This window comes from Oncorhynchus keta, chromosome 5, assembly GCF_023373465.1.
Source record: "Oncorhynchus keta strain PuntledgeMale-10-30-2019 chromosome 5, Oket_V2, whole genome shotgun sequence".
Lineage (NCBI taxonomy): Eukaryota > Metazoa > Chordata > Actinopteri > Salmoniformes > Salmonidae > Oncorhynchus > Oncorhynchus keta.
This window is the reverse complement of record NC_068425.1, coordinates 14,899,397-14,922,294: the sequence shown is the minus strand read 5'-3', so window position 1 is coordinate 14,922,294 and position 22,898 is coordinate 14,899,397. Positions and strand designations below refer to the sequence as shown.

The following is a 22,898-nucleotide window of genomic DNA, read 5'->3' as shown; positions in this document are numbered from 1 at the left end:
AAGCTGGAGACTCATATCTCCCTCACTAGCTTTAAGCACCAGCTGTCAGAGCAGCTCACAGATCACTGCACCTGTACATAGCCCATCTGTAAATAGCCCACTCAACTACCTCATCCCCATACTGTTATTATTATTTTTTCTTCTCCTTTGCACCCCAGTATCTCTACTTGCACATTCATCTTCTGCACATCTATCTCTCCAGTGTTCAATTGCTATATTGTAATTACTTTGCCACTATGGCCTATTTATTGCCTTTACCTCCCTTATCTTACCTCATTTTCACACAATGTATATAGACTTTTTCTACTGTATTATTGCCTGTATGTTTGTTTATTCCATGTGAACTCTGTTGTATGTGTCGCACTGGTTTGCTTTATCTTGGCCAGGTCGCAGTTGTAAATGAGAACTTGTTCTCAACTACCTGGTTAAATGAAGGTGAAGTAAAAAAATGTGTATGTGCTCAAAACATATTTTGCATGTGCTGCATTGACCATGCAGACGGAACATAAGTGTCTTGTGGTCGAAGAACAACAAATGTGCTCCATGAGTGACGGGGAGGGGCTAGATCTCTGTGGAACGCGGCATGGAGAGAGAACTCGAGAAGCAGAGTAAACTATACAAATGGACGTTACACACGGCGTATCACATTTAACAAACAAAACATTCAAATACCGTTAGAGAAGGTAAAGTAAACGCTAAACCGGTCCTTGCATCAATACCGGTTTACCGCCCAGCCCTACTTGCCTCTGTCTCCTTCTCACGCTCTCTCCCTCCTTCCTTATGTCTGTGTACACACTACTGTGGTGTCTGTGTCAACGTTGCCATGGCGTCTGGCTGTGTAAATGCTGCCGTCGTGTTGATGTTCTCACGGCTACGTGTGTGTTGTCTGACAGGATGAGGCTGTGGAGAGATGTTCTGTCCCAGAGGTCCCCAAAGAACACTGTGGTCAGAGGATCATGGTCAAGTGTCTGTCCCTCAAGTGAGTGACCACCTGTCTGTCCTTATCGTTCCTAAAAAGCTCTTTGTCGGTCACTCTTTCTCTTATACCCTTTCCACACTAATGTAAAGTGCTGAGTCACAGTTCAGGTCAGCACAATAGTAAGTACATTTTGGCATTTTATTAATTGATCAATCATATTTCCTTCTCATCCAAACACATGTGCTTTTTGTACCCCCTACAGATTTGAAATAGAAATTGAGCCAATATTTGGGACCCTCGCTCTCTATGATGTCAAGGAAAAGAAAAAGGTCCCCATGAGTTTTCTAGAAATGTTTAGACTGTGTACATATAGAGCATGTTTATTTTTGAATGATCATATTTTGCTTATGTCATGCTGAGCTCAAGCTTTGACTGATTGCATTATTCTAATGATTGCATTATTCTAATATTCTAGCTCTTACTATGCCTCAAAGGTCTTGTGTTTTAAATCTCAGAGTCAAAACGGAATTAATATCCCTTGACATTCATCTCCTCCCTCTCCCAGATCTCAGAGGACTTCCACTTTGACCTGAACTCCGATCAGATGAAGGGCTTGCTGCGCCTCCACACGCCCCACACAGCCATCTCCACCCTGGCCCGCTCAGCCATCTTCTCCATCACGTACCCCTCTGCAGACATCTTCCTGGTCATTAAGGTACTGGACATAGGGCCACTAGGGGGGGCACATACAGAGTCCAGAGAAGGCTCTATGTCACATTACAAACTACTGACTCTCTGTAGGACTGTGTCTTGGTCTGGTCACATGTTCAGGAGAAAACCCCTAGTCCTGTCCATATGAACTGTTAAAGATAAAATATTTTGTATCTTCTATCCACCTACCACAATGTTTTTTAGGTGTGATCTGAATGTTACTGAGTGATCACTGAGTGTTAAATGTAACTCTGTTCAAGTGACAATACGTTTCCACACTTTTCGGTGTGAAATTAACACTTTGCTTAGTGTAAAGCCTTATTTGCATATTTCCCTGTGTGCCTTACCTTTCGTGTAAGTTGTAGAGTTACCATCCATGACTGTATTTGTTAGTGATCAAGACATGGCTGTTGCATTAATTCATTTTCAGTCCTGTAGCCTTCACTAAGTGAGATCCCATATGTTATCATTAAAATTACATTCTTGAAGACAACACAATCCATATTTTATAAGCCTTATTTTGAGGGCCTACTTTACCCTAATACAATGGCCTGCAACTCTTGATTTACAGGCCACATCAGGTGTGCAAGTCAAATATTTTTGGGGTACGATATATATTTTGTTTTTACAAAACATACACATACAAATAACAGCACAAAACATACGAAACCGTATCTTTGAACGCGACCCAGTCGTTTGTTATAAACGTTCTTGCTTGCTAGCCAACTGTGGCTAACTTGCAGTCATGTCATCAAGGAGCAGCCAGAATAACAGCAGAGTAGCTGCATTTGTTGAAGCTGTTTTCTAGTGGCCATTTATTTAGATACATCCATAACAATGAGCTGATGATGCGTGAATTCGCCTGGCATAGAAAATGTGTTCTCTCGTCAGGACACTCCTGTTCAGAGGAGCTAGCCAACAACACAGCTAACACAATCACTTCAAACTGAAGTTGGAAAGACTGCAAATTAGCTGTCCTTCCATTTGATCTTCTTTCAATTGATTTTTTTGGTTGTAAATATCCATAAAAATGATGCCAGCTGATTGATGATTTTGACTTGCATAGAAACGCTGCCTGTCTGTCTTGTCCCGACTCGTTCATTACTATGGGACAGCAGGAGATTGAATTTTGAATATTAAAACAGTGTTGCAAATGTCGGAGACACAGACAGCAAGGCAGACAGCAAGGCAGACAGCAAGGTTTATACACATCTCTGCTGTTGAAATCTAAATGTTGTTCTAAAAGAAATATGAGATAATGTCTACAGGATTTTTATATTGGAGGTCAAGTTCCATCTGGGCTGATGAGACAGTGGATTGTCAGATAGAACAGAGTATAAAGGTATTTCAATGTCATAGATTTAGCCGGAGGTGACTTGTGGAATAGACACCGGCTGGAGTGCGTTTTTAACCAATCAGCATTCAGGATTAGACCTACCCGTTGTAAAATTAAGACATTTCTCTGCCGTTATACTGTAAAATTAGTGAATGTGTAAGACATTCTATACATTAGTTTATACTGGATTAAGCATACATTTTCATGAACTGTAATTTAGTTATGTTCCAACATTAACTCCGTCTTGTGCCAATATCAGTTATATTTTAGATAGGCTCTCTAAGGTTTCTATATCTTACCTATCATATTAATATCAGTTTCTGACTCAAATAGGGCAAAACAAACAAGTGTAGTGTAGCTAATTATTGTACTATCTAAACCGCTGTGAAATGTATTGTATTTTCAGCTGTTTGAAGCTGGTGCACAAAACCAAAAGTAAAAAAGACGCAAAAACGAAACTTAAGAACAGTCAGCATAGAAATAGCGTACATAGAACAGATCTACCGCTTCTTAGAGTTGCTTTCAATGAGAATGACATATCCACGTGAATTAGGTCGGGTTGCCCAAAAATCGATGTATTGCTGCTTTTTAATGTTCTCAGTTTTATCCTTTGAAAATAGACATGTAAAAAGATTCTGGGGATAAGCATGCACATCTTCAATATGTACCCATTGTTCCTCTGTAGTGCACTTAACTCTATGTCGCAATAAGAATACTTGTGTGGTGAGTTGACACAATTCCAAGTCTGGAAGGTTTAAACCCCCCTCAGACTTAGGGAGATGTAAAACTTTCCTTTTTTATTCTTTGAGTTTTATTTGCAAATTCAAATTATGCTGGCTTGCAAATTGGTGTAATTTCCATTGGAATCAAGCTGGAGTGGAGATATCCAAAATGTAGAAATATTTTCACCCACAACCTGCATTCAGAATGACTGTCTTGGTCAGGAGGACCTAGATGTCAGACGACCTAAACCATCTAAACTGGAACAATCATTTCAGTAACGGGTGCAATTAGTCCAACTAACAGATTGGATTAGTTTAGAAAAATGTATGTTATCTTTTGCGTAGCATAAGAATAATTAATCAATCAATTGAAGAATAGAACCTGCAATAGAACACTGGCTATTAACACCAACACTGGCTATTAACACCAACACTGGCTATTAACACCAACACTGGCTATTAACACCAACACTGGCTATTAACACCAACACTGGCTATTAACACCAACACTGGCTATTAACACCAACACTGGCTATTAACACCAACACTGGCTATTAACACCAACACTGGCTATTAACACCAACACTGGCTATTAACACAGGACAATCAATACAAGGTAACACTGGCCAATATGCTGTGTAAACTGTATTTGAGCAGACCATCCCAGACAAATCAGTGGAATATCCTTCAGCCACCAGAATGATTCATGCCAAGTGACTTTGCAATACCTTATCATGGCTGCATTATATCACTTATTTACTTTAGATAAAGTTCTGTAAGCTTTGCCACATAGGTGACAGTGAAGTGCAACGACCTATTTGTCTTTAACTAGTGAATGTGACATGAGTTATTCTGAAGATGCATCCAATATTTGCAGTTCATATATTGCTTTAGAAATGTGTGTGTGCACCAAGTGCAAATAACGGTCAGGTCAGCAATGTACACCGTTACACGTGTGTGTGTGTGTGTGTGTGTGTGTGTGTGTGTGTGTGTGTGTGTGTGTGTGTGTTTCAGCTGGAGAAAGTCCTTCAGCAGGGAGACATAGGGGAATCCTGTGAACCCTACATGGTCATGAAAGAGTCGGACTCATCAAAGGTAACAGTAAGTTCATAGTATCTATCTTCTATTGGTCTTTTCTTTGCCTGTGTACATGCCTGTATGGGGTCATGCACACGGGACTCTGTCCAGCTGGGTAGCCATCAGCATTTCTCAATTTGGCTTAGTCAGACAACTGCAATATTTGCAATTCCCTATTCTGTAGATCAATGTCCAACAAACTCTAAAACGTTACTACAGTATCACCTTGCAGATACCTTTTCTCAAGGCCTTTCTCAAGTCTCTCTCTGTTTAGCACAAGGAGAAGCTGGAGAAGCTGCGTCAGCAGGCGGAGACGTCGTGTAGCAGGCTGGGGAGGTACAGGATGCCCTTCGCCTGGACGGCCATCCACCTGGTCAACATCGTCAGCAGTGTGGGGGGGCTGGAGCGCTCCGACCCCGACTCTGACTCTGGTACTTATGACCTCTGACCTCTACCAAACACCCCCTGGTTTTCACAGTTAGGATGTCAAGCACACAGACACACACACACAGATTCTCTCTTCATATACACATGGAAATACACGTTGGAATTCAGTCACACTCAGACACTTCTTGTTGAATTGGGGATGTAACAAAAGTGTCATAATTTCATAATAAGCATGTAATAATTGTTATTGAATGTCTAAACGGATTACTTTTTGTCAGAGCGGAAAGGCCATGGAACATGGAACGAGAGAAAGAAGAAAGGGTTTGAGAGGATGAGTGTGGGAGAGGACATGTGTAACTTTGCCACCTTCCGTCCAGCCACTCTCACAGTCACCAACTTCTTCAAACAGGTCAGTCAGAATGTTGTGTGTGTGTGTGTGTGTGTGTGTGTGTGTGTGTGTGTGTGTGTGTGTGTGTGTGTGTGTGTGTGTGTGTGTGTGTGTGTGTGTGTGTGTGTGTGTGTGTGTGTGTGCGTGCTACCCAGGTGTACAGTGCCTATCATAAGTATTCACCCCTCCTAGATTTCATAAAACATTTAGTTGCTTTACAAAGTGGGATTGAAATGTTTACAAAGTAATACAAATGAATAAAATATCTTGGTTATGTAAGTATTCACCCCTTCGTTATGGCAAGCCTAAACAACTTCAGGAGTAAAAATGTGCTTAACAAATCACAGAATAAGTAGCATGGACTCACTCTGTGTGCAGTAATGGGGGTTATCATGATTTTTGACTGACTACCTCATCTCTGTACCCCACACATACAATGATATGTAAGGTCCCTTAGTCACGTAGTGAATTTCAAGCACAGATTCAACCACAAAGACCAAGGAACATTTCCAATACCTCGCAAAGAAAGATGGGTAAAAAAACAACTAAACCAGACACTGAATATCCCTTTGAGCCTGGTGAAGTTGTTCATTACACTTTGGATGGTGTATCAATACACCCAGTTACTACAAAGATAGAGGCATCCTTCCTAACTGAGTTGCTGGAGAGGAAGGAAACCACTCAGGGTTTGCACCATGAGGCCAATTGTGATTTTAAAGCAGAGTTTAATGGCTTGCTTGCCAAAATGTTGTACTATCCCTTTAAATCTCCTAGAAAATGTATGGCAAGATGTGAAAAAAGTGCTGTCACAAAGATCAACATTCAGTTTGACAGAGCTTGAAGAAATTGTAAAAGAATCATGTGCAAATATTGCACAATCCAGATGGGCAAAGCTCTTCTGAGACTTACCCATGAAGACTCACATCTGTAATGGCTGCCAAAGGGGTTTTGAACGTATTGACTCAGAAAGGTGAATACTGATTTTAATCAACATATATTTTTCATCATTTATATTTTATACGATTTTATCTTCCATTTTGACATGGCAGAGTATTTCTGTAGATCTCTGACATAATAAAATATAAATAAAAAATCCCACTTTGTAACAAGAAAAATATGAAGAAATCCAAGGGGTTTGAATACTTGTTATAGGCACTGTAACATGTCTGTGTCTGTGTGCCAATATACTATGATCTTTGTATCTGTAGGAGGGGGACAGGCTGAGTGATGAAGACCTCTACAAGTTTCTGGCAGACATGCGCAGACCGTCCTCTGTCCTACGCAGACTGAGACCTGTCACAGGTACCTACTACAGTACCTCCTCAGCACACACATATATGTTTATATACAGTCACCTGCACAAATTCTATAGGCTGAATAGAGAATATATTTTAGGTTTACTAGTGTAACCTTGTTTTTCTCTCTTCCTGCTCCTTCTGTCCCTAGCCCAGCTGAAGATAGACATCTCTCCTGCCCCAGACTCTCCTCACTACTGCCTGTCTCCTGAGCTGCTCCATGTCAAGCCCTACCCTGACCTGAGGGTGCGCCCCACCAAGGAGGTGCTGGAGTTCCCTGCCCGCTATGTCTACACCCCTCACACCACCTACAGGTCAGTCTACACCGCTTATATCACCTACAGGTCAGTCTACACGCATCACACAACCTACAGGTCAGTCTACACCGCTAACACCACCTACAGGTCAGTTTACACTCCTCACACCACCTACTGATCAGTTTACACTCCTCACACCACCTACAGGTCAGTCTACACCGCTAACACCACCTACAGGTCAGTCTACACCCCTCACACCACCTACTGATCAGTTTACACCCCTCACACCACCTACAGGTCAGTCTACACGCCTCACACAACCTACAGGTCAGTCTACACGCCTCACACAACCTACAGGTCAGTCTACACCGCTAACACCACCTACAGGTCAGTCTATACCCCTCACACCACCTACTGATCAGTTTACACTCCTCACACCACCTACAGGTCAGTCTACACGCCTCACACAACCTACAGGTCAGTCTACACGCCTCACACAACCTACAGGTCAGTCTACACCCCTCACACAACCTACAGGTCAGTCTACACCCCTCACACCACCTACTGATCAGTCTACACGCCTCACACAACCTACAGGTCAGTCTACACCGCTAACACCACGTACAGGTCAGTCTACACGCCTCACACAACCTACAGGTCAGTCTACACCGCTAACACCACGTACAGGTCAGTCTACACCGCTAACACCACGTACAGGTCAGTCTACACGCCTCACACCACGTACAGGTCAGTCTACACGCCTCGCACAACCTACAGGTCAGTCTACACGCCTCACACAACCTACAGGTCAGTCTACACGCCTCACACAACCTACAGGTCAGTCTATACCCCTCACATCACCTACAGGTCAGTCTACACTGCTCACACAACCTACAGGTCAGTCTATACCCCTCACATCACCTACAGGTCAGTCTACACTGCTCATATCACCTACGGGTCAGTCTACACGCCTCACACCACCTACAGGTCAGTCTACACGCCTCACACCACCTACAGGTCAGTCTACACGCCTCACACCACCTACAGGTCAGTCTACACTGCTTATATCACCTACAGGTCAGGCTACACCCCTCACACCACCTGCAGATCAGTAGACTCTTATACACTGTCATAGATCACACATACCACAGCTCCGAAATTATATTTTCAGATTTTTATTTGCACACAAAATATACAAAATGACAGCATTAAGAATGAATTAGAATTAAAATAAAGAACATGTACATATAAAAAAGGGCATGTGTTAAACACAATTAAAAGTATTCAGAAGTATAATACAGTGGTATAAATATGTAATGTTATTGTAATTCAGTTTATTGGGTGGGAGTATTTGTTCCGTGTGAATTATACTTGTATGAGTAGACAGGGTACTTAAGCACCAGGGTAAAGTCATGGAGTGTAGTTTCAGTAGCTACAGTAGCTGGTGTTGAGATTCAGTGGAACCATCAGGCGATGTGACGAAGGACTGGCTGTCTCCTGGCTTCACTCTGAAATAAAAAGCAAAGCAAACTTAGTCAAACACGGCGCCCATCACTACAACAATCATGGGCAGGTTCTATTTAGAATTTTTCAAACTATGTTCAGCTATTATACCCACCAGTTTCTGTAGCTTGGTCAACTGTTGGTTCTGACTCTCAATGCTCTGTTTTTGGAACTGTGTCCATGTTAGCAGGCCCTCCAGAACACTGGAGTGTTTTAACGCCCTATCCTGAAAACACACACGCACATCTGAATTTATGAATGGAATAGAACATATTGAGTGTGTTTGCATTGGATTGTTTGGCATAATCTGTGTGTGATTGAGACGTGTACCTTACCTTTAATTCCTGTATGCCGTTGGGGGGGTAGTTCTGAAGGTATGTCTCCAGGTTGATCACCGTGGTCCTAAGCTCTCCCTCTTCCTGCTCCACCCGGGCAACCTTGCCTTTGGCCTCCTCAGCCTTTGACTGCAGCCCAGCCATCTGGCCCTTGGAAAAGAGCAGCTGGCTTGAAATCCTCTCCCTCCCACTGATCTTAGACCAGCTGCTCAAACTGCCTTGGCCTCAATATACACTGGCTGGCCAATGTCATTCTCACTCTCCCTCTGTTCTCAGAACATCTATATTGAGTAAACAAAACTAATATGTACATGGCTCTGTGTTTATGTTGAATAGCTAGCCAGATAGTTGAGTGCTCAGGTTCATGGCAGTTATTGGCCCATTCAGCCAAATAGTCAATGATGTCTGTTCAGCTGCTCTCCAATGTCTGTTCAGCTGTTCTCTCTCCCTGTTGGAGCCCAAAGGAATAGAGTTTATCTGACTGACTGGGATTTCAGATTGTTGGCAAAGCAGGGTTATCTCTGTCTGACCTGTCGCTCTGTGGAGTGAAATCCACAAATTGATCATAATTTTAGATGCTTAACCCTCTCAAAACGCATCTACCAATTGATGACACTGTCAGTTAGTTTGACGTGTCTGACTGGGTATGTTTTCTCCAGTATATAGATACATCTACTGTACACCTGACAGAGTAGCTACGGTGCAAGATCCAAATTCTACTGAATAAAAAGCCTCTGCACACTTAGATCTATGCACATTTCAGTAATTTAATTGGCAGGTTTCCGTTCACAGTAGACCTTTGTCAGAGCAGGACGAGTATGTTTCCTCACCTGTATCTGTCCTAGCACCTGTCTCATCTGTCTGTCCTTCTCTGCGGCCTGGCCTGCCTCCTGGCCCAGCCTCTCCAGCCTCTCCTCATGTCTCCTCAGCGACCTCTCGATCCGAGCGAACTTGGCATCGGTGCTCTCGTAGACGTGGTGCAGGGTCTCGCTGAACTGCAGCACGCCGTACATCAGCACGTTCATGTCATCAATGGGGGCAGCCTGGTTGTTCTTCTGGGCCTTCCGGACGGGGCTGGCTGGGATCCCTGTTAAACACATGGCCATACACAGCAGGCAGAGTAGTGTGGCCCTCATCCTGACCTGAGGACAGAGGCTATATAGAGAGATTATTTATTTATCTCTTCAGAGAGACCATCGACTTGAAATCTCGTGAGAATCGCCCAGTGCCCCTTGCTATGCCTGTTTGTCTTAAAGCTTTGTTAAGGGTGTTGTTGATCCTCAGTTGTCGTTAAAACGTTTCCCTGGGTTCATTTTCTCAGCTGTATGTATAAGTGCCTCAGGTCTGTAGTATCTTTTTAGTCTCACATCGGATATCAGTAATGATCCGGCTCTTTTATATTGGGTGTTCAAAATGACTGTGAAACATTAGCTCAGTCGTGGTCCAATCAGAGATCAGCTCTGTGGCCTTAGTCAGGCTGACCTTGGCATTCAACCCAACCTCTGGAGTAACTCTGTCAGGCCTCCAGGTGTCAAATACACATGACCTACATTAACATCAACTGAGTCTCTGTTTGTCCTGGTAGATATGGACAAGGGCCTGGTTGCATAAAACATCTGAAGTTTAACTTTTTAAGTCAGATTCACAAAACATTTTAAGGTGAATTTCTCTCTTAAATTAAGTGAAAAGGTTAATGGTGCCTATGAGGTCCCTCAGGTGCTTCATTCAGTATGGATATCAATGTAAACAGCATTTGTGAAGGTGAATGTTTTCCTCTGCTCTGGTTGCAAAAGGAAAACATCAACCAGCTAGCTAGCTACTTAGCTAAACAATGGAAGGTGCACAATCAATGGCTACAAAGCCAGCTGGCTAGTTAGCTACCTACTCTGTAAGTTAGCTTGATGTTTTAGAAAGTAATAGAAACAAGTTGAGAAAAAGGTAACTAAAATAAATGTGTTTCATTTGTTTCTCCTGTCTTGAATGTATAAGTTATATTTTGCAATCTCCCTAAATAAATGCTCTTTGACAAGACCTTCAGTCAGTAAATCAGGTCGTCTCCATGGTAACCAGAATTTTTCTTCCACACATGCCTTCAAACTACTGTAAAACCCCTTAAGTATGCCCTTACTTATGGGAAAAGTTTGAGGGGCTCTGCAACGCCGTTCAGCAATTATCTTAGCTAAGGGAACATTATTCCTTAAGGTAAATCCTTAAGAGAAACACTTGATGTTTTAGGCAACCGGGCACAGTATTATATTGGGCTGACCATCAGACCATGGCAATATGTCCCACTGCTCTGTGTTGTTTGTGAGTGTGTGGATACTAGATAGATTAGCAATGTTCTTGATAAACAAATTATATTTTGGATTGGAATATACTGGTATGCTTGGATGTTCTTTCACATGTTTGACTTGGACAGGAGTTGAAGGTCACTCACACCCTGCTAGGTCTCACATGGTTTCTCTTTCCCAATCCTTCTCACTTTTTATAGGCGGATTTGTTAAGATTTATCTTGATTTGTTATAAATCTGTGGCGATTACCTAATACTACCCTCTAATTTTTGCTAGATATTCTGTTTTTGTTCCAGAAATGCGGTAAGTAGTCACATGCCAGATATAATTGATTTGACCATGCATGCTCCCTGTGGTCCGTGCGTTAGTTAGTAGGGAGGATATGTTGGCAGACAGCCGCAGTGTGTAGGTTAGCTGAGCTGAATATAGAGTGTAATGACCCCTCTATACCTTCCGGGTTGTATTATGGAATTCAAATTCACTGCCATTTCTTTCTTCTCCCTCATATTGTCCTCCTCCTCTCTACTTCCAGGAACCTGCTGTATATCTACCCCCAGAGCCTGAACTTCAGCAGTCGGCAGGGCTCAGTCAGGAACATTGCTGTCAAGGTGCAGTTTATGGCAGGAGAGGATCCCAGTCTGGCCATGCCGGTGAGTGATTGGCCTGCTTCACCAGTCCACCAATCGCTAAACAGGAAACCTCTTCAGATTTGAAACACCGTGCTCTCAGGACAATGGCATCCCCCTCACAAAGAAAAGCCTGATGCTGTGAAATATGATGTGCCCCACGAGTAGGTCACTCTACAAGAATGTCCAGTGTGTTTAACTGAGTTGGGGGTAGGTCACCCTAGTTCCTGGTTTTTGGAAACAGCCAACATTTTGTGATGGTTAAAACAAACAGGAGGAGGGATTTTACTACATAATGAACTTCCTGTCTGAAAGCTGTGGTGTTGTTCAGTCTCAGTGCAGTGGATTCTGAATCCGATTGGAGCCTTTAGGACACACCCTAATCTAATCTGGGACCCTGGCAACAATGTCCTAATCCATTGAAGGAGCCTTCTAAACAACTATTGGACATATTCCCAGTCCATAAGATGTCAAAAATACAGTGCCTTGCGAAAGTATTCGGCCCGCTTGAACTTTGCGACCTTTTGCCACATTTCAGGCTTTAAACATAAAGATATAAAACTGTATTTTTTTTGTGAAGAATCAACAACAAGTGGGACACAATCATGAAGTGGAATGACATTTATTGGATATTTCAAACTTTTTTAACAAATCAAAAACTGAAAAATTGGGCGTGCAAAATTATTTAGCCCCCTTAAGTTAATACTTTGTAGTGCCACCTTTTGCTGCGATTACAGCTGTAGGTCGCTTGGGGTATGTCTCTCAGTTTTGCACATCGAGAGACCCATTCATCCTTGCAAAACAGCTCAAGCTCAGTGAGGTTGGATGGAGAGCATTTGTGAACAGCAGTTTTCAGTTCTTTCCACAGATTCTAGATTGGATTCAGGTCTGGACTTTGATTTGGCCATTCTAACACCTGGATATGTTTATTTTTGAACCATTCCATTGTAGATTTTGCTTTATGTTTTGGATCATTGTCTTGTTGGAAGACAAATCTCCGTCCCAGTCTCAGGTCTTTTGCAGACTCCATCAGGTTTTCTTCCAGAATGGTCCTGTATTTGGCTCCATCCATCTTCCCATCAATTTTAACCATCTTCCCTGTCCCTGCTGAAGAAAAGAAGGCCCAAACCATGATGCTGCCACCACCATGTTTTACAGTGGGGATGGTGTGTTCAGGGTGATGAGCTGTGTTGCTTTTACGCCAAACATAACGTTTTGCATTGTTGCCAAAAAGTTCAATTTTGGTTTCATCTGACCAGAGCACCTTCTTCCACATGTTTGGTGTGTCTCCCAGGTGGCTTGTGGCAAACTTTAAACAACACTTTTTATGGATATCTTTAAGAAATGGCTTTCTTCCTGCTACTCTTCCATAAAGGCCAGATTTGTGCAATATACGACTGATTGTTGTCCGATGGACAGAGTCTCCCACCTCAGCTGTAGATCTCTGCAGTTCATCCAGAGTGATCATGGGCCTCTTGGCTGCATCTCTGATCAGTCTTCTCCTTGTATGAGCTGAAAGTTTAGAGGGACGGCCAGGTCTTGGTAGATTTGCAGTGGTCTGATACTCCTTCCATTTCAATATTATTGCTTGCACAGTGCTCCTTGGGATGTTTAAAGCTTAGGAAATCTTTTTGTATCCAAATCCGGCTTTAAACTTCTTCACAACAGTATCTCGGATCTGCCTGGTGTGTTCCTTGTTCTTCATGATGCTCTCTGCGCTTTTAACGGACCTCTGAGACTATCACAGTGCAGGTGCATTTATACGGAGACTTGATTACACACAGGTGGATTGTATTTATCATCATTAGTCATTTAGGTCAACATTGGATCATTCAGAGATCCTCACTGAACTTCTGGAGAGAGTTTGCTGCACTGAAAGTAAAGGGGCTCAATAATTTTGCACGCCCAATTTTTCAGTTTTTGATTTGTTAAAAAAGTTTGAAATATCCAATAAATGTCGTTCCACTTCATGATTGTGTCCCACTTGTTGTTGATTCTTCACAAAAAAATACAGTTTTATATCTTTATGTTTGAAGCCTGAAATGTGGCAAAAGGTCGCAAAGTTCAAGAGGGCCGAATACTTTCGCAAGGCACTGTAAAAATAAAAAACTGTCAAATTCAATTAATGATGTTTTAGAAACCAGCTAATTATAAATGACCTAATTTTAAAGAGTTCCAACTGTAATGCTAAAGAACCGTAGGTTACATCTAATTTAGTATGACATGTTATTTACATAGCAGTTCTGAGAAGGATTCTGGTCAATTCCTTTATGGACATACAGAGTTACAAAACATTAGGCCATGACAGACTGACCAGGTGAAAGCTTTGATCCCTTATTGATGTCAATTGTGAAATTCACAGTGTAGATGAAGGGGAGGAGACAGGTTAAAGAAGGATTTTTAGGCCTTGAGACATGGATTGTGTATATGTGCCAGTCAGAGGTAGGTAGTAGGTGCCAGGCACAGGTTTCAGTATGTTAAGAACTGCAACGCTGCTGGGTTTTTCACACTCAACAGTTTCCCTTGTGTATCAAGAATGCTCTGAGGGCAAAAGGTGGTACGGGGGGATGTTTTGTACATGGGCATAGATCCAATAAACACTGTCTCCTCTCATCATAATAGGTGATCTTTGGGAAATCCAGCTGTGCTGAGTTCTTTACAGAGACTTATTCACCCGTCATCTACCATGACAAGTAAGAGCCTGTTCCCTTCCACACCTTTCCTGTTACACTCATCCTCTCTTTCTGTCTCTTTCCTCCTCCCCTTCCCTCTCTCACCTATCACTCTCTCTTCCACACTCATCCTCTCATTTTGTCTCTCCTCCTCCCCTTCCCTCTTCCACACTCATCCTCTCATTCTGTCTCTCCTCCTCCCCTTCCCTCTCTCACCTATCACTCTCTCTTCCACACTCATCCTCTCATTCTGTCTCTTTCCTCCTTCCCTCTCTCACCTATCTCTCTCTCTTCTACACTCATCCCCTCATTCTGTCTCTCCTCCTCCCCTTCCCTCTCTCACCTATCACTCTCTTCCACACTCATCCTCTCATTCTGTCTCTTTCATCCTTCCCTCTCTCACTATCTCTCTCTCTTCTACACTCATCCTCTCTTTCTCTCTTTCCTCCTCCCCTTCCCTCTCTCACCTATCACTCTCTCTCCCCTCAGGTCTCCAGAGTTCTATGAGGAGGTGAAGATGAAGATTCCGGCCAACCTGACGGACAACCACCACCTCCTGTTCACCTTCTACCACATCAGCTGTCAGCCCAAACAGAACACGCCCCTGGAGACCCCCGTGGGATACACCGTGAGTACACTTCACTGGGACCCAGAGGTTTTTCCACTTACCTGACCAGGGAAAACTATGGACCCAAGTTAGGGTGCCTCCCTACCCATTACATACCTCAGTTACAAGCTGCTAATATTTAGGCCTTTGAAACACTAGAAGTGTCGTCAGTGTTTGGCTGTGCTGTGTCTTTTATTTATGAGTGATGTAATAATGTGCATTAAACTGTCTGTGTCCACAGTGGATTCCTCTGATGCAACATGGCCGCCTACGGACCGGTTCCTTCAGTCTGCCCGTCTCTGTGGAGAAACCACCACCCAGCTACTCCGTCCTCACCCCTGACGTAAGTGTGTGAGCACATGCATGCTTTTGTATGTTTGATCTGTGTGTGGCTGAGTTTTGATGTAGGTAATGTGTGTGTATTGCAGGTGCAGCTTCCAGGCATGAAGTGGGTGGATAATCACAAGCAGGTGTTCAATGTGGAGGTGACAGCTGCCTCCTCAGTTCACACTCAGGTAACTCTCTTTCTTTCGCTCACTCTCTCTCTTTCTCTCTCACTTCTCTCTTTACATCACTTTCTCTAATCCTCTAGTCAATGGGATTGTAAATTAAATGAATACCCCCCCCCCCGTCCCCAATGTGACTTTGTCTCTTAGGACCCCCACCTGGATAAGTTCTTCACCCTGTGTTACGTCCTGGAGGAGTACTCGTTCCCGTTCCGTCTGAAGGACTGTATCATTAGTGAGGCCAATGTGGAGGGTGAGCTGAAGGCCAGCATGACCGGCCTGCGGGGGGCGCTACTCGACACCTGCGTCCGCTTCCTCCACCAGCTGCTCTCCAAACTCATCCTGCTCATCGTCCACCCGCCCGTCATCGCAGGACAGATCGGTGAGTGGCTTGGTGACTTTACAGAGGGCGGCCATCTTAGATTGACTCATCCCTCATGGCTCTTTCATGATCCTCATCTCTCCCGCAGAAACACTCCTGGTCAAATATTCTAGGATCTAGGATACATTTTCAAATAATTTACGTCTATGCTCGATTGAGCTTGCCTTGTACAATGGAATAAATGGAACAGTCCCAAAAGTGCAAACCCAGGTGTGATCTCTGCCTCTTTTTCTCCATTCCCATCTCTCAGTGAACCTGGGCCGTGCAGCGTTCGAGGCCATGTCCCTGCTGGTCAACCAGATCCATAAGAACCTGGAGGGGAACCAGGACCAGCATGGCAGGAACAACCTGCTGGCCTCCTACATCCACTACTGCTTCCACCTGCCCACTGCTGAACCTGCCATGCCCCCTACTGGTGAGGAATGGAACAGCAGGCACTGAAGATTCACTATATCTCCACACCAGCTGTAATGATGTAATCCCAATGCTTTCAAGGAAGAGTATTTTAATCTATCCATGTCTCTGATGTGCTTGGGTGTGATTCATTTAACCTTGTGGTTGGAGAATTCTCACTCAACTACTAAAATGAGCATAAGTGTGTCTTTTGGTATCAGTGCCCTCCTCTTCTCCCTGACCCAGGGGGTGCCACCCCGGCCTACGAGCTGCCCATCCAGTACGCCACATTGTCCAGGGCAACGGCCCGCCCCAGCACCCTTCACCTGGCCCGCTCCAAGAGCATCAGTAACTCCAACCCTGACCTGGCCAGCACCCCCACTTCACCTGATGAGGAGGTGCAGAGGATCATCGCCAGCAAGGTCAGTTCTACCTCCAATACAAATCAAATGGTATTGAATTGAGTTCTCTCGTTGGCTCCTCTCCGGTAATACAGCTATCTTAGACATGGCCTCTTTCCTGTCTAGGTACTGTAAATACAACCTGTTCTGTCCTGTCTAGGTACTGTAAATACAACCTGTTCTCTGTCCTGTCTAGGTACTGTAAATACAACCTGTTCTCTGTCCTGTCTAGGTACTGTAAATACAACCTGTTCTCTGTCCTGTCTAGGTACTGTAAATGCAACCTGTTCTGTCCTCTGTCCTGTCTAGGTACTGTAAATGCAACCTGTTCTGTCCTCTGTCCTGTCTAGGTACTGTAAATACAACCTGTTCTGTTCTCTGTCCTGTCTAGTTACTGTAAATACAACCTGTTCTCTGTCCTGTCTAGGTACTGTAAATACAACCTGTTCTGTCCTGTCTAGGTACTGTAAATACAACCTGTTCTGTCCTGTCTAGGTACTGTAAATACAACCTGTTCTCTGTCCTGTCTAGGTACTGTAAATACAACCTGTTCTCTGTCCTGTCTAGGTACTGTAAATACAACCTGTTCTCTGTCCTGTCTAGGTACTGTAAATACAACCTGTTCTCTGTCCTGTCTAGGTACTGTAAATACAACCTGTTCTGTCCTGTCTAGGTACTGTAAATACAACCTGTTCTCTGTCCTGTCTAGGTACTGTAAATACAACCTGTTCTCTGTCCTGTCTAGGTACTGTAAATACAACCTGTTCTGTCCTGTCTAGGTACTGTAAATACAACCTGTTCTGTCCTCTGTGCTGTCTAGGTACTGTAAATACATTTACATTTAAGTCATTTAGCAGACGCTCTTATCCAGAGCGACTTACAAATTGGTGCATTCACCTTATGACATCCAGTGGAACAGCCACTTTACAATAGTGCATCTAAATCTTTTAAGGGGGGTGAGAAGGATTACTTTATCCTATCCTAGGTATTCCTTAAAGAGGTGGGGTTTCAGGTGTCTCCGGAAGGTGGTGATTGACTCCGCTGTCCTGGCGTCGTGAGGGAGTTTGTTCCACCATTGGGGGGCCAGAGCAGCGAACAGTTTTGACTGGGCTGAGCGAGAACTGTACTTCCTCAGTGGTAGGGAGGCGAGCAGGCCAGAGGTGGATGAACGCAGTGCCCTTGTTTGGATGTAGGGCCTGATCAGAGCCTGGAGGTACTGAGGTGCCGTTCCCCTCACAGCTCCGTAGGCAAGCACCATGGTCTTGTAGCGGATGCGAGCTTCAACTGGAAGCCAGTGGAGAGAGCGGAGGAGCGGGGTGACGTGAGAGAACTTGGGAAGGTTGAACACCAGACGGGCTGCGGTGTTCTGGATGAGTTGTAGGGGTTTAATGGCACAGGCAGGGAGCCCAGCCAACAGCGAGTTGGGAGATGACAAGTGCCTGGATTAGGACCTGCGCCGCTTCCTGTGTGAGGCAGTGGTCGTACTCTGCGGATGTTGTAGAGCATGAACCTACAGGAACGGGCCACCGCCTTGATGTTAGTTGAGAACGACAGGGTGTTGTCCAGGATCACGCCAAGGTTCTTAGCGCTCTGGGAGGAGGACACAATGGAGTTGTCAACCGTGATGGCGAGATCATGGAACGGGCAGTCCTTCCCCGGGAGGAAGAGCAGCTCCGTCTTGCCGAGGTTCAGCTTGAGGTGGTGATCCGTCATCCACACTGATATGTCTGCCAGACATGCAGAGATGCGATTCGCCACCTGGTCATCAGAAGGGGGAAAGGAGAAGATTAATTGTGTGTCGTCTGCATAGCAATGATAGGAGAGACCATGTGAGGTTATGACAGAGTCAAGTGACTTGGTGTATAGCGAGAATAGGAGAGGGCCTAGAGCAGAGCCCTGGGGGACACCAATGGTGAGAGCGCGTGGTGAGGAGACAGATTCTCGCCACGCCACCTGGTAGGAGCGACCTGTCAGGTAGGACGCAATCCAAGCGTGGGCCGCGCCGGAGATGCCCAACTCGGAGAGGGTGGAGAGGAGGATCTGATGGTTCACAGTATCGAAGGCAGCCGATAGGTCTAGAAGGATGAGAGCAGAGGAGAGAGAGTTAGCTTTAGCAGTGCGGAGCGCCTCCGTGATACAGAGAAGAGCAGTCTCAGTTGAATGACTAGTCTTGAAACCTGACTGATTTGGATCAAGAAGGTCATTCTGAGAGAGATAGCGGGAGAGCTGGCCAAGGACGGCACGTTCAAGAGTTTTGGAGAGAAAAGAAAGAAGGGATACTGGTCTGTTGTTGTTGACATCGGAGGGATCGAGTGTAGGTTTTTTCAGAAGGGGTGCAACTCTCGCTCTCTTGAAGACGGAAGGGACGTAGCCAGCGGTCAGGGATGAGTTGATGAGCGAGGTGAGGTAAGGGAGAAGGTCTCCGGAAATGGTCTGGAGAAGAGAGGAGGGGATAAGGTCAAGCGGGCAGGTTGTTGGGCGGCCGGCCGTCACAAGACGCAAGATTTCATCTGGAGAGAGAGGGGAGAAAGAGGTCAGAGCATAGGGTAGGGCAGTGTGAGCAGAACCAGCGGTGTCGTTTGACTTAGCAAACGAGGATCGGATGTCGTCGACCTTCTTTTCAAAATGGTTGACGAAGTCATCTGCAGAGAGGGGGGAGGGGGAGGAGGATTCAGGAGGGAGGAGAAGGTGGCAAAGAGCTTCCTAGGGTTAGAGGCAGATGCTTGGAATTTAGAGTGGTAGAAAGTGGCTTTAGCAGCAGAGACAGAGGAGGAAAATGTAGAGAGGAGGGAGTGAAAGGATGCCAGGTCCGCAGGGAGGCGAGTTTTCCTCCATTTCCGCTCGGCTGCCCGGAGCCCTGTTCTGTGAGCTCGCAATGAGTCGTCGAGCCACGGAGCGGGAGGGGAGGACCGAGCCGGCCTGGAGGATAGGGGACATAGAGAGTCAAAGGATGCAGAAAGGGAGGAGAGGAGGGTTGAGGAGGCAGAATCAGGAGATGGGTTGGAGAAGGTTTGAGCAGAGGGAAGAGATGATAGGATGGAAGAGGAGAGAGTAGCGGGGGAGAGAGAGCGAAGGTTGGGACGGCGTGATACCATCCGAGTAGGGGCAGTGTGGGAAGTGTTGGATGAGAGCGAGAGGGAAAAGGATACAAGGTAGTGGTCGGAGACTTGGAGGGGAGTTGCAATGAGGTTAGTGGAAGAACAGCATCTAGTAAAGATGAGGTTGAGCGTATTGCCTGCCTTGTGAGTAGGGGGGGAAGGTGAGAGGGTGAGGTGGAAAGAAGGAGGCAGAGAGGAATGAGTCAAAGGTAGACGTGGGGAGGTTAAAGTCGCCCAGAACTGTGAGAGGTGAGCCGTCCTCAGGAAAGGAGCTTATCAAGGCATCAAGCTCATTGATGAACTCTCCGAGGGGACCTGGAGGGCGATAAATGATAAGGATGTTAAGCTTGAAAGGGCTGGTAACTGTGACAGCATGGAATTCAAAGGAGGCGATAGACAGATGGGTAAGGGGAGAAAGAGAGAATGACCACTTGGGAGAGATGAGGATCCCGGTGCCACCACCCCGCTGACCAGAAGCTCTCGGGGTATGCGAGAACACGTGGGCGGACGAAGAGAGAGCAGTAGGAGTAGCAGTGTTATCTGTGGTGATCCATGTTTCCGTCAGTGCCAAGAAGTCGAGGGACTGGAGGGAGGCATAGGCTGAGATGAACTCTGCCTTGTTGGCCGCAGATCGGCAGTTCCAGAGGCTACCGGAGACCTGGAACTCCACGTGGGTCGTGCGCGCTGGGACCACCAGATTAGGGTGGCCGTGGCCACGCGGTGTGGAGCGTTTGTATGGTCTGTGCAGAGAGGAGAGAACAGGGATAGACAGACACATAGTTGACAGGCTACAGAAGAGGCTACGCTAATGCAAGGAGATTGGAATGACAAGTGGACTACACGTCTCGAATGTTCAGAAAGTTAAGCTTACGTAGCAAGAATCTTATTGACTAAAATTATTAAAATGATACAGTACTGCTGAAGTAGGCTAGCTGGCAGTGGCTGCGTTGTTGACTTTGTAGGCTAGCTGGCAGTGGCTGCGTTGTTGACACTACACTAATCAAGTCGTTCCGTTGAGCGTAATAGTTTCTACAGTGCTGCTATTCGGGGGCTAGCTGGCTAGCTAGCAGTGTTGATTACGTTACGTTGCGTTAAAAGAACGACAATAGCTGGCTAGCTAACCTAGAAAATCGCTCTAGACTACACAATTATCTTTGATACAAAGACTGCTATGTAGCTAGCTATGTAGCTAGCTACGATCAAACAAATCAAACCGTTGTGCTGTAATGAAATGAAATGAAAATGTGATACTACCTGTGGAGCGAAGCGGAATGCGACCGGGTTGAGTGCGGAAGTTCTATTCGGTAGACGTTGGCTAGCTGTTGGCTAGCTAGCAGTGTCTCCTACGTTAAGGACGACAAATAGCTGGCTAGCTAACCTCAGTAAATTAAGATAATCACTCTAAGACTACACACTCTAAACTACACAATTATCTTGGATACGAAGACAGCAAAGACAACTATGTAGCTAGCTAACACTACACTAATCAAGTCGTTCAGTTGAGTGTAATAGTTTCTACAGTGCTGCTATTCGGTAGACGGTGGACGTTTGCTAGCTGGCTAGCTGCTGGGCAGATAGCAGTGTAGACTACGTTAGGACGACGAAATACGATAATTACGCAATTATCTTTGATACAAAGACGGCTATGTAGCTAGCTAAGAAGAAATTGCTAAGATTAGACAAATCAAACCGTTGTACTATAATGAAATGTAATGAAAAGTTATACTACCTGCGGAGCGAAGTGCGGATGCGACCGCTCGCTCCAACCCGGAAGTAAACCTGTTCTGTTCTCTGTCCTGTCTAGGTACTGTAAATACAACCTGCTCTGTCCTGTCTAGCCATTGTAAATACAACCTGTTCTGTCCTGTCTAGGTACTGTAAATACAACCTGCTCTGTCCTGTCTAGCCATTGTAAATACAAGCTGTTCTGTTTCTCCTCTAGTTGGGGAAGTAAAGGCACTATGTGACGAACTCCTGAATATGTTATCTGTGTGCTTATGATAGTGTTGCTGCCTCTTCCAGTCTAAACATAGACACTTTCTCAAATTGGGGTTAAATGGCATTCTGGCTGTTTAAATGTACGCTGAATGTCTGTCCGACGTGTTTCCTGTGACTAAACATACAATCAGACTCCCCTCGTCCTGCTGTAGTGACTCTCCAGTGTCGTATCTTGATGTGCATGCTTGTGATTCCTGCCTGTCTGTGCCAATGGTTGATTGATTCTAACGCTGTTGTCAATTATGCAATCTTGTGGTGTGCCTATGTCTGTCACTCTGTGTTCTATCCCTCGCTATTCCCCTCCTCTGTCTCTCTCTCCCTCTCTTCCTTCCTTCCTTCCTTGTCCTCCCTCTAACTTGACCCTTGTTTCCACCCCTCCCTAACCTTCCTTCGCTCCCTCTCTCCCCCATGGCCTGTGGCTGCCTGTGTGTCGGTGTGGTGGCTGATGTGATATGATGTTCTAGGGGATAGACCGCTCCCACTCCTGGGTAAACTCTGCTTATGCCCCCGGGGGCTCCAGAGCTGTGCTACGCCGGAACCCCAACTTCACCTGTGAGCTCAAGCAGGTGCCAACAACCCTCCTTCCCTACCTTCAACTACCTACCTACCCCTCCTCCATGGGTGCCTGTTCATTCAGTAACGAGAATTGTTCAGAACGTTGCAGAGAGAAGTATATCGACTAGAGCGGACGTGATTCCCTATTCTACACGAGCCAATGACGTCTGTTCTACCCGATACATTTCTATCTGAACATTCTGTCATGTTTTGTCCTCCAGAACCAACCGCATGTTCACCCCGTACCCAACAAACACCCTCCTCGCTGCCCTTCCCTCCTCCACTCCTATGTGGCTGCTTTGCTGTGTGTTTGTCTACGGCCCGTTTTGTCAGCTGTCTGTCTGTCATTGGTCTGTTCCTTTTCCCCTCCTTGGCTAAGCTCGACTCAGCCTCGTTAATTCACAACGATGCTTTTCACTAGGATCACATTTCATCCTA

At 45.2% G+C, this 22,898-nt stretch overlaps 2 protein-coding genes across 10 annotated transcripts in view; one reads left to right on the top strand and one right to left on the bottom strand.

Annotated features, from left to right (window-relative positions):
• Window positions 1–22,898, top strand: part of LOC118365789 (dedicator of cytokinesis protein 7-like) — a 54,134-nt gene that overhangs the window by 8,991 nt on the left and 22,245 nt on the right. For 3 of the 9 annotated variants that reach the window (XM_052518795.1, XM_052518799.1, XM_052518797.1), the window contains exons 6-22: window positions 894–979; window positions 1,182–1,248; window positions 1,485–1,634; window positions 4,703–4,789; window positions 5,040–5,196; window positions 5,431–5,561; window positions 6,749–6,842; window positions 6,987–7,149; window positions 11,755–11,872; window positions 14,471–14,541; window positions 15,010–15,148; window positions 15,369–15,470; window positions 15,556–15,642; window positions 15,784–16,015; window positions 16,266–16,430; window positions 16,655–16,830; window positions 22,370–22,471. In XM_052518795.1, coding sequence (XP_052374755.1) covers window positions 894–979; window positions 1,182–1,248; window positions 1,485–1,634; window positions 4,703–4,789; window positions 5,040–5,196; window positions 5,431–5,561; window positions 6,749–6,842; window positions 6,987–7,149; window positions 11,755–11,872; window positions 14,471–14,541; window positions 15,010–15,148; window positions 15,369–15,470; window positions 15,556–15,642; window positions 15,784–16,015; window positions 16,266–16,430; window positions 16,655–16,830; window positions 22,370–22,471 — 2,127 coding nt within the window. The remainder of the gene's footprint in view (window positions 1–893; window positions 980–1,181; window positions 1,249–1,484; window positions 1,635–4,702; window positions 4,790–5,039; window positions 5,197–5,430; window positions 5,562–6,748; window positions 6,843–6,986; window positions 7,150–11,754; window positions 11,873–14,470; window positions 14,542–15,009; window positions 15,149–15,368; window positions 15,471–15,555; window positions 15,643–15,783; window positions 16,016–16,265; window positions 16,431–16,654; window positions 16,831–22,369; window positions 22,472–22,898) is intronic. The other 6 variants (XM_052518802.1, XM_052518796.1, XM_052518803.1 and 3 more) reach the window with 3 other exon arrangements.
• Window positions 8,242–10,310, bottom strand: LOC118365377 (uncharacterized). The gene is made up of 4 exons (XM_035747553.2): window positions 9,761–10,310; window positions 8,931–9,080; window positions 8,711–8,821; window positions 8,242–8,600 (listed from the first exon to the last, which is right to left on the bottom strand). Exons 1-4 carry the CDS (start codon window positions 10,064–10,066, stop codon window positions 8,559–8,561), a joined length of 609 nt encoding a protein of 202 aa, XP_035603446.2. The 5' UTR covers window positions 10,067–10,310; the 3' UTR covers window positions 8,242–8,558.